The following is a 10,554-nucleotide window of genomic DNA, read 5'->3' as shown; positions in this document are numbered from 1 at the left end:
GGAATACTGGTAGCCTATCCACCTATGAATGTTACTCTATCATTTGGAAGAAAATTATACTAATGAATGCCTTTCTACTGTGATGACCACTGGAACAGAAAGTGCAGGCAGGCCAGGGTGTACTTTGGATGGCAAAGGCCCAATGACACACTTTAATATTTAGTTATAAGGACCTAAATGCAAAATAAAATGGCTTGATATTTCTACCTGAGGTTGGAATTGGCAATTAAAGGACAGAACAGCAATCACTGAAAAGTGGGTTGAATGAAATGGGAGGATGGAGGCAGATATGGATGTGAGAATAGAGCAAATGCCAAGAATCATCTTAGTGAAGGATCATGACTCATATGCTCTGGTCTCTGATTTGCTTGCAGTTCAGGTACAGAAAATCACACTGGTTGTCTGCCGTCTTCATAAACCTCACTTCATCACAATCTTCCCACCAGCTCTTGTCATCTCTTCAATTTCAGAATAAAGAACTGGACGCTGTTATTGCTCAGCCTGAAATAGGCTCTACCGCTCCACTACAAGTCACATCTGCAGCTCTGAACAGGAAAAAGGAAGAAAGGTAAGAACTTATTTCAGTTCCATACTTCATCCAAGATGAAGTGCTTTATTCAGAGGGTTATGGGGAAAGCAAGAAATAGAAGGTTCCTTTTGAGAAGGGAATACTGATGGCCCCTACTCTGGAAATGTAAAATGATATTAACCAGATTTCTCTGTTTGATTAATCAAAGACACTTATTTGCCCTTTCATTTCACACTCAGATCTGTTACACTGAAAAAAAATGGTGATTCTTACTGTTCATTTTAAAGTAAATATGTATGTTTATATTATTTCTCAGATCTAACATCAAATAACACATGTTTCCTTGGTTCTCAAAATATATTACATTGAATTTCTCATGGATCAAATGACAAAATAAATGATGGTTCAATTAGTAATGGTTGAGTAGGCCTTCAGAAGGAGGGTAGGATTAAGGGTGATGGCATGGGAAATCTACTCAGAGTAGAAAAGGGTGATGCAGCATTGCTGCAGTAGGTCTTGGGTGTGAGGGAAGGATGTGTTGCCAGAGAGATAGTGCAGGACCATTACGTAAGGACCTTAACAATTTTGTAAGGTATTGTCTGGATGCTCTGTGGCATATTAAACAAGGACTTTGTTGTTCCCATTCCCCAATCACAAAAGATGCCATTAACATCATATGGTCTTATGACTTCAGACATCTCAACACACAGCCTAGGGAAGAGAAAGATTGGAATAAAGAGCATACTCGTTCCATTTATTGCGTGACCTCAAAGTGGTTGTGTCACTCTACATCAAAATTGAGAGGCAAAGATAAAATAATAACAACTCCAAAAGCAATACTTACAAAACCATTTGGTGTAAACCAACTGAGCAACTCACAGGGAGGGGGGAGCGGGAAAGGGGGAGGAGGTAACAAATTGTATAAGAAATATACCCACTGCCTTACATATGAAACTGTAACCTCTCTGTACATCACTTTGACAATAAATAATTATTCAGAAAAAAAGAAAAAATCACAAAATCACAAAAAATAAATAAATAAAGTGAAGATTCAATGGGAAATGAAATCAATTCTCTAATCTGAAATCAAAAATCTCGACATGCAGAAGAAAGGAATGGCTACTGGGGGACTCCACCCGACTAGGGATTCCCTGAGACGCTCTCAGGTCCTGTGTTCATAGGGAAAAGTTTTGGGAACTCCTGAGCAATGAAAAACGGGGCAGAAAAGAGGCACATGAAGAAGTGCTAGTCCTCTTTGCCCATAAAAGATATGCAAATCAAAACAACATTGGTCTATAAATAAACTTAATATTAAATAGAGATTCTGATGGTGAGTTGCCTTGGGTAGGATCAGGAAAACTTCTCTTTTTCCAGTTCAATTTATTGAAAACCGTAAAAGCTCATCTATATACCAGCGATGATGAAGGTTCATTTCCTGTATGCCTATAGTTCCACTTAAAGGCTTCCAGCTTGGATACTTTTTCAGGACAGAAAAGGCCACCTGGACTCAGCTAATGATTCCTAATTTTATTTCAGCCACTATTTTGACCACCACATTGGTTACAGCTTGGGAATTTTCTGCTTTATTTTATTATCACCCACTTGTGTTCCACTTGAATAGGTAGGTATGATCAAAGACCTGGTAAAAGGGCAGACCGGAGGCAGCTTGACTGGTTTCACATATATGCTTTGAGAGAAGCAGGACTCATTATAATACTCATTCTATTCCAGTTCTATCTATGGTAAAGTGAAGAAACCCATTTATTATTTTTTTAATTTTTTAAATATATTTTTTATTGTCAAAGTAAATTACAGAGGGGTTACAGTTCCATATGTAAGGGAGTGAGTACAATTCTTATCCAACTTGTTATCTCTTCCCTCAGTTTTCCTCACTTGCCCCACCCCATTTTCCTGCCCCCCATCCCTGTGAGAAGTACATTTGGTTTACACTATATAGTTTGTAAGGATTGCTGTTGCATTAGTTTGTCGTTTTATCCTTTATCTCTCAATTTTGGTAAAGAAAACAAATTTTGACCCTTAGACTCTTGAATAGAATGAAAGAGTCAAGGCCTGCTGAGATCCAATGCTTTTCAATCTACTGGAATTTTCCACCCGTTTCAACAGATCCTTTTCCTTCACTTGAATTCTGAATAAGCATATCTCCTGACATTTGACAACCTGCATGTTTCCTACATCCCTTCACTGAGTCCTTTCATCTCAGAGAACACGCCATTAAAGACCTGGGAGAGGGTGTGAGGTAGGTTTATAATGCACATTCAGAGCACTCCACTGACTGCTCTTCTAGTAGATATTCCCATAATTCATATATTTCTTCTAGACATTTAACAAAACTACATAGCGTCCTTCAAAGACCTGTAAGGAATCAACACATATAAATACTTCTGAATGTACCCTGAATTAGTACAAAATGACTTAGGATGAACAAATTTTTTCCCATCACATTTTTCGGTCTGTTCTAGTGGTTTTTATTCTATTTTTATTTTGTGTTTTTTAAATTCATATAACGGTGACATGGAAAACCAATGCATCACTCATTCACTCAGTGAATAAATTGTAAGTATAGGGACCTCACACAAAGCTGGCATGGTGATCTTTGTGTCTCTCTAAATCCCTACATATGGAATAAAATTACTGACGTGGAGAAGTGAGAGATGTAGAGCACTAACCCTTTGAGTTGGATGTTTAGATGATAGTATATTTCTGTGATGGTTGAACTTTTATATACAGGAAAGAAATCTCAGGTTGTATTGATGAAAAGTACTAGATTTGCTTCTGTAGTCCAGAAATCTGAAACACTTGACTTATTACTCAGTCTCTGAGAAACTCTATTGTCTTCCACTTTACAATGAATATCACTCTACAGGGTAAAGCTGAGTAACTGAGGTTATGTAAGAGTTTCTGAAGCTTCATTTTTGCTTTCAGGGACTCCAGTGGGGAAGGTCTGAGTATGGAGCCAACCACACCAACCTTGATTCCAGAAATTACAGAAACATCTAATGACAACCACAAGGAAACTTGTAGCATGGAAATGACAATGCTCCGATGCTTGGAAGTCATCATTGATGTGGTTGGACTGGTAGGGAATGCAACTGTGATCTGGCTCCTGTGCTTCTGCATTCATAGAAATGCCATCTCAGTCTACATTCTAAACCTGGCTGTGGCTGACTTCCTCTACATCTGCTTTCAATTTATATATACTCTGGATGAATTCACCAGTTATTTGTTTGATATGAGAGTATCTCTCCAGCATGTTATTCAATTTTGTTTTCTCTATTCTTATACTACAGGCCTGAGCTTCCTCAGTGTTATTAGTCTGGAGCGCTGCCTGTCTGTCCTGTGTCCCATATGGTACCGGTACCGCCGCCCAAGACATGCATCATCCTTCCTCTGTGTGCTGGTCTGGGCACTATCGGGGCTATTTCCTGTTTTGGTAACTTATTGTTGTCAAGATTACTATGGAGATTCTTATTGTCTGCTAAGTGGACATTTTACTGCTGGATACTTGCTGTTTTTATTTGTAGTTCTCTCAGGATCCAGCCTGGCTCTGGCTGCAAGGATGTTCTGTGGTTCTGGACGGATGTCACTGACCAGGTTGTATGTGACCGTCCTGCTCACAGTGCTGGTCTTCATCTTCTGTGGGCTTCCCTATGGCATCTACTTCTTCCTGATATATGAGATTTCTATTGATGTCCACAATTTCGTTTGTTACTTTCAAAGGCTTTTAAATTTACTATCCTCTGTTAATAGCTGTGCCAACCCCATTATTTACTTCTTTGTTGGCTCCTTAAGGCAGAGGCACAGGCAAAAGCTTAAGCGAGTTATGCGGAGAGCTCTGCAGGACACTCCCGAAGACAATGAATGTATAGGCAGCCTTTCTCAGGGGACCCTGGAGATGTCAGCAAGCAGAGTGGAGCATTGAGAAACAACTTATGTCCTGGTCTTTAGATGTGGCTTTGTGAGTGAGTCTGGCCATAAGCCACTTGAAAATTGTCTCTCCTTGTCTCAGTCCATGTCTGTGAAATATCTCAGTAATTCCTTAATATATTCAAATAAATGCACTTGTCTCAATTTTCCAGCTTTGCTGACAGATGGCATTATTATGAAAATAAAATATTTATATCACTCTATATGAACAAAGCTCTGTTACCTTTCCTAATATTTTCTTACTTGGTAATTTATCATTTTAGTTTCACATCAATAGGAAGAAATCTCTTATGCACCACGAAACCCTGTTTATAATTGTCTTATCCACAGTACTTTTTCGGATATTTTTCACTTTCTCTCTGTAATCCTATGGATATCATAATCTGTACTGTTTTGAAAGCATTGTTGCATGTAGTTATTTGGGAGAGAATTAGTCCACATTTCATTAAACCTATGGGCCTTTTAGAATATTATGTCCTTGAAGGCATATACTCTCTGAAAATAAAAACTCCTACTTGTTTATTTAAAGATTGCTACATATTTGTCATTGACATGTAGACAAGCTGGTCTTTGGTTCAGGTAATAAAATGCATGGCCTGTAGTTTTGTAAATTACTGTTAATTTTAATTCTCTCTTAGAACAATCTAAATTCTAGAAACATATGTGACAAGTTCCAGATGGAGATTTATTGCAACCCCATTATTGACTTCAAGGTAAAAGTTTGTGGGAAACCACTTATAAATCATGCATGTAACTATTGGATTTTAGAAGACATTGTAAACTTCATGATTTTGCACATATTTTTGGCTATATCTTTATTTGTATTTCATTGTCACCACATTTGGGAGCAGAATTAAAACAGTTGGACAGATTTAGCCCATTGATAGTAGTACTTATAATATATAAGACTATAAGTCAAATACATAACACTGCTACAATAAGCCAACCAAAGAATTTACAAATAAATCATTAATAAAGCAAATGAATCTTCTCTACCATGTCAACTCTGGTTCATTTTTCCTTGTTAGTGCAGAATTCACATATTTAGGGAAACTTTAGGTACTTCATGCCTCTAGAAGCTCAAATTACAGAGGGGGAAAGGATTGTAGAGAAAGGAATGAAAAGACTTTAATGAAAATAAAAATCTAGAAAAATCAAAATTGAAATTCTGCCACTGGAAAGTTCAATAACACAAAATAACCCACATGAAGGCTTGGCCAACATACTGAACGAAGTTGAAGACAGAGAATCTGGACATGAACACAAGGTATACAGATTAGTCTATTCAGTTACACAGAGACAAAAAAAAAGAAAGTACAAAAGAAGGGCTGGGAATATGGCCTAGTGGCAAGAGTGTTTGACTTGTATACATGAAGCCCTGGGTTCGATTCCCTAGCACCACATATATAGAAAATGGCCAGAAGTGGCACTGTGGCTCAAGTGGCCGAGTGCTAGCCTTGAGCAAGAAGAAGCCAGGGACAGTGCTCAGGCCCTGAGTGCAAGGCCCAGCACTGGCAAGAAAAAAAAAAAAAGAAAGTACAAAAGAAATATGCAAGGTCTCTAGGACACCATTATAAAAGTAACCCTGTGAACCTTGGATTCAGTTATAAAGGAGAAATGCTGGAAGGTAAATATATAAAAAATACATTTAATAAAGTCATTACAGAATACTCTACAAATCTTCACAAAATGATTATCCAGCTATCTCCTGATAATAGGAAACCAAGAAAACAAGAGCAGTAAAGAAGCTCTCTACAGCATATCATAGTGAAAACACTAAGATGCAACCACTTAAAAGTAGGAGATGGAAAAACCTCCCATGTTCCTGGATTGGGAGGATTAGTATTGTCAAATGGCAATATTGCCAAAGGCTATCTACAAATTGAATGCCATACCAGTTAATATCCCAACATCCTTTTTAATGAAATAGAGGAAGCAATCCATAAATTCATATGGAACAATAAAAACCCAAAATAGCAAAAACAATCCTAAGTAGAAAGAACAGTGCTGGAGAAATTAGAATACCAAACTTTAAGCTTTGTTATAAAGCTACAGTAATAAAAACAGCTTTGTATCGGCACAGGAATAGGCCTGAAGACCAATGGAACAGAACTGAAGACCCAGAAATGGACCCGCAGAACTATGCCTACTTAATCTTTGATAAAGGAGCTAAAAAAGTAGGATGGATGAAAGATAGCCTCTTTAATAAATGGTGCTGGCAAAACTGGTTCAACAACTGCAACAAATTAAAACTAGATCCTTATATATCACCCTGCACCAAAATCAATTCCAAATGGCTCAAATACCTTGAATTAAAAACAGATACCCTGAAAACACTACAAAAAGAAGTAGGAGAAACACTTGGGATCGTTAGCACAGGACGACTCTTCCTTTAAAAAGACCCAGAAAGGCTACAAATCAAAGAAAGATTGGACAAATGCGATTGCATCAAACTGCACCACTTCCTTAGGGCAAGGGCATAGCTTGCAAGAGAAACAGAAAGCCCACAGATTGGGAGAAGATCTTTACTGGCCATACAACAGACAAAGGCCTCATATCTAAACTATATGCAGAACTAAAAAAACTAAATTCCTCCAAAGAAAAACCTCAAAGAAACAAAAGCCCACTCAACAAGTGGGCTAAAGACTTAACAAGAGACTTCTCTGAAGAGGAAATGAGAATGGCCAAGAGACACATGAAAAAGTGCTCTACATCACTGGCCATAAAAGAAATACAAATCAAAACAACATTGAGATTCCACCTCACCACAGTAAGAATGTCCATTATCAGGAAAACTAATAATAACAAAGGCTGAAGGGAATGTGGCCAAAAGGGAACCCTACTTCATTATAGATGGGAATGTAAACTTGTTCAACCATTCTGGAAAGCCATATGGAGATTCCTCAGAAGGCTAAACATAGTGCTCCCCTGTGACCCAGCAGCCCCACTCTTGGCCAAAAGATTACAAATAAGGACACACTAAAGCCACCATCACAATAACGTTCATCGCAGCACAATTTGTCATTACCAAAATATGGAATCAACCCAAATGCCCCTCAGTAGACAAATGGATCAGGAAAATGTGGTACATATACACAATCGAATTTTATGATCTATCAGAAAAAATGACATTGCCCCATTCATAAGGAAATGGAAGGGTTTGGAAAAGATTATACTAAGTGAAGTGAGCCATACCCAAAGAAAAGTGGACTCTATGGTTTCCCTCATAGGAAATAAGTAGCACAGATTTAAGGCTAGTCACAGCAGAGAATCACAATAGCCCAATAGCTATGCCCTTATGAACACATAAGATGATGCTAAGTGAAATGAACTCCATGTTATGGAAACCACTGTTATATCACTGTTGTAATTACTTTCAACATGCCATGTGAAATCGTAGCTTCTTTTGTAGATGACCTATTGTATCCCCTTCCAGTGGTTGTACCTGTGCTATCACTGTATCTCATCTGGGTACCCTGGATACTGTATATTCATGTATTAGAACAAGGGAAGGGAAAAGGAATATCAAAATTGAGAGGCAAAGGATAAAAAGAAAAATGAGTCCAAAAACAATACTTACAAAACCATTTGGTGTAAACCAACTGAACAACTCATGAGGGGAGAGGGAAAGGGGGATGAGGGAAGAGGTAACAAATTGTACAAGAAATGTACATCACCTTGACAATAAATAAGTAATTTTTTTTAAAAAAAGACTATGCAACAAGCAATAAATACCATATAAGAAGCCAATAGAATAATTTCATATTTTGACATGCACTCTAAAACTGAAAAGGGTATGGGATAATAAATTGAAACATAGGAAAGAAAGTGAAGGACTAAAGAGAGTAAAATGCATATTATACACAAATACCACATTTCTGAGTTCTCAGGATACAAGATTATAACTCAAATATGTGGCTTGAAAGAAATGTGGATAAATTCTTAAAAGAAAAGAATGTACCAATAATATGTAGGATAGTGACCAGACAATATAAAATAAAAATACTTAAACTTAGATTTATACAATAAATGAAAAAATAACAAAGCTATACTCTAACTGTGCCAGGTGTGGAAGAGGGAGAAATATCTGCCTTTCTCTGTGTCTGCTAGATAACAAAGATCACCAAACACCCAAGTGGATATAAGTAAACACCATAGCTCCCCAAGAGGGACTCCTGGAAAAGCAAGCTGACTAAAGGCCAGACAAGCGTACTTGGAAATGGGACATCTCTACAGATGGTGGAGGGTTTGCCAATGAGCTGGTGGTTATCACCTCCAAATGGATACTCCACAAGATTCATGGCCCCACCCCTACACGTGGCAAGCAGTTCCTCTTAGCCTTATACTTGTGCTAGGCAAGGCCTGCCTTCAAAATAAGATTGTCAATTCGGACACCTCCAGCCACCACACCAACAACAACTCTGTTGGCCGAAGAGATGACATTCTTGGAGCCCAAAGCCAGCTTCACAGGGGTCTTCTTGGTCTCAGGATTGTGGGAGATGACTGTTGCTTAATTCCCAGAGGCCCGAGCCAGCATGCCCTAGTCCCCAGGCTTCTCCTCCAGACAGCACACAATAATACCTCAGCCATGGTGCCCACGGGAAGAACATTGCCAATGTTGAGCTGAGCCTTCTTGCCACAGTACATGGACTGGCCCATGTGGATGCCATCGGCGGCAACAAACAACTCCGTCCATTTCTTGAACCCTTAGGGGTCACAGAAGACCACCTTGGAGAGGGGCACTCCGCGGCCAGGGTCTTGGAGGATGTACTTCACGATGCCATTGATGAACCCGTACCTCTCTCCAAAGTGTATGGCGCACAGGAGTGCAGCCCCCTTAAGGTGCTTCACCTGCATGCAGAACATGGAGCTTGTGCCCTTCCCCTGCCCAAGCATCACAGGGCGCATAGCTGCTACAGAGCACAGCCCAAACAGCTTTCCTAATATTTTCTTGTCATTTTCTTTCACATCAATAGGAAGAATTACCCTACACACCACAAGACCCTGTTTATAATTGTCTTATCCACAGTACTTTTTCAGATTTTTTTTCAAATTTTATTATCAAACTGATGTACAGAGAGGTTACAGTTTCATACGTTAGGCATTGGATACATTTCTTGTAATGTTTGTTACCTTGTCCCTCATACCCCCCTCCCCCCACCTTTCCCTTTCCCCCCCTGAGGTGTTCAGTTCACTTTCACCAAACAGTTTTGCAAGTATTGCTTTTGTAGTTGTTTGCCTTTTCCTCTCTGTTTTCCTATGAATACCATAATCTGTAACTGTGTTTAAAGCATTGCTGCGAGTAGTTAAGTTTTTGGGGAGAGAATGAGTCCACATTTCATTAAATCTATAGGCCTTTTAGAATATGATGGCTTTGAAGGCATATTCTCTATCGAAATGAAAACTGCTACTTGTTTATATAAAGATTGTGACAGATATTTGTCACTGACATGTAGACAAGCTGGTCTTTAATTCAGGTAATAAAATGTATGGCCCTTAGGTTTGTAAACTACTGTTAATTTTAGTTCTTAGAACAATCTAAATTCTAGAAACATATGTGACAAGTTCCAGATGGACATTCACTGTAACCCCATTATTGACTTCAAGGTAAAAGTTTGTGGGAAACTGTTGAGAATTGTTATGGCCTGGGTGGAAGGCTGCCCTTCCACCAGCCTTGGGACAATGGGAGGAAGTCCCTCCCACCTTCTGGCCTCAACCGGAAAAGAAAGCCTCTGCCCCTGGGAGGCAAACACGTGCGTGCCACCATGATGGGGTTGTCCCGCCCACAAAGGAAGTTTCGTGATATCACTTGATGGACATGGTCTAGCCTATGACCAGCCCTTTGGCCAGCCCCCTTTCTTTCCCGCCATTACCTCTATATAAGTGCCTTTCCCTATTAAAGATTTTGAGACGCGCCCCACCACCACAGCGTGTCCCTGATGCCTTCTTTCCGCCCCCGCTCCTGGTAACATGTGAGGGGACTGGGGGGAGGGGAGGCTTCAGCAACCTTTCCTCAACTTAGCACAATTCCATGAGAGTACCCTTTGGCCTCCTGTGGGCAGAAGGCAAGGCCGAGTGCT

The 10,554-nt window shown here is 39.3% G+C and overlaps 1 protein-coding gene and 1 pseudogene across 1 annotated transcript; one reads left to right on the top strand and one right to left on the bottom strand.

Moving 5' to 3' along the window:
• The first annotated feature begins 277 nt into the window (after positions 1–277).
• On the top strand, positions 278–4,469 carry LOC125362457 (mas-related G-protein coupled receptor member A-like). The gene is made up of 3 exons (XM_048361301.1): positions 278–379; positions 471–568; positions 3,473–4,469. The coding sequence occupies exons 1-3, from the start codon at positions 278–280 to the stop codon at positions 4,467–4,469; spliced, it is 1,197 nt and encodes a 398-aa protein (XP_048217258.1).
• Positions 4,470–8,580: 4,111 nt separating this feature from the next.
• Positions 8,581–9,382, bottom strand: LOC125362456 (annotated as a pseudogene).
• Between the last annotated feature and the right edge of the window lie 1,172 nt (positions 9,383–10,554).

The sequence above is a fragment of the Perognathus longimembris genome, chromosome 13 (assembly GCF_023159225.1).
Source record: "Perognathus longimembris pacificus isolate PPM17 chromosome 13, ASM2315922v1, whole genome shotgun sequence".
NCBI classification, from domain to species: Eukaryota; Metazoa; Chordata; class Mammalia; order Rodentia; family Heteromyidae; genus Perognathus; species Perognathus longimembris.
Note: the sequence above shows the minus strand (reverse complement) of the source record. Positions and strands in the feature narration are given on the sequence as shown.

Excerpts from the sequence above, each read along its gene's own strand:
- LOC125362457 (XM_048361301.1), top strand. The coding sequence starts at position 278 with ATGGAGGCAGATATGGATGTGAGAATAGAGCAAATGCCAAGAATCATC. Across the intron at positions 380-470 it reads CTGATTTGCTTGCAGTTCAG|AATAAAGAACTGGACGCTGT; the intron begins GTACAGAAAATC and ends CTTCAATTTCAG. Across the intron at positions 569-3,472 it reads AACAGGAAAAAGGAAGAAAG|GGACTCCAGTGGGGAAGGTC; the intron begins GTAAGAACTTAT and ends TTTTGCTTTCAG.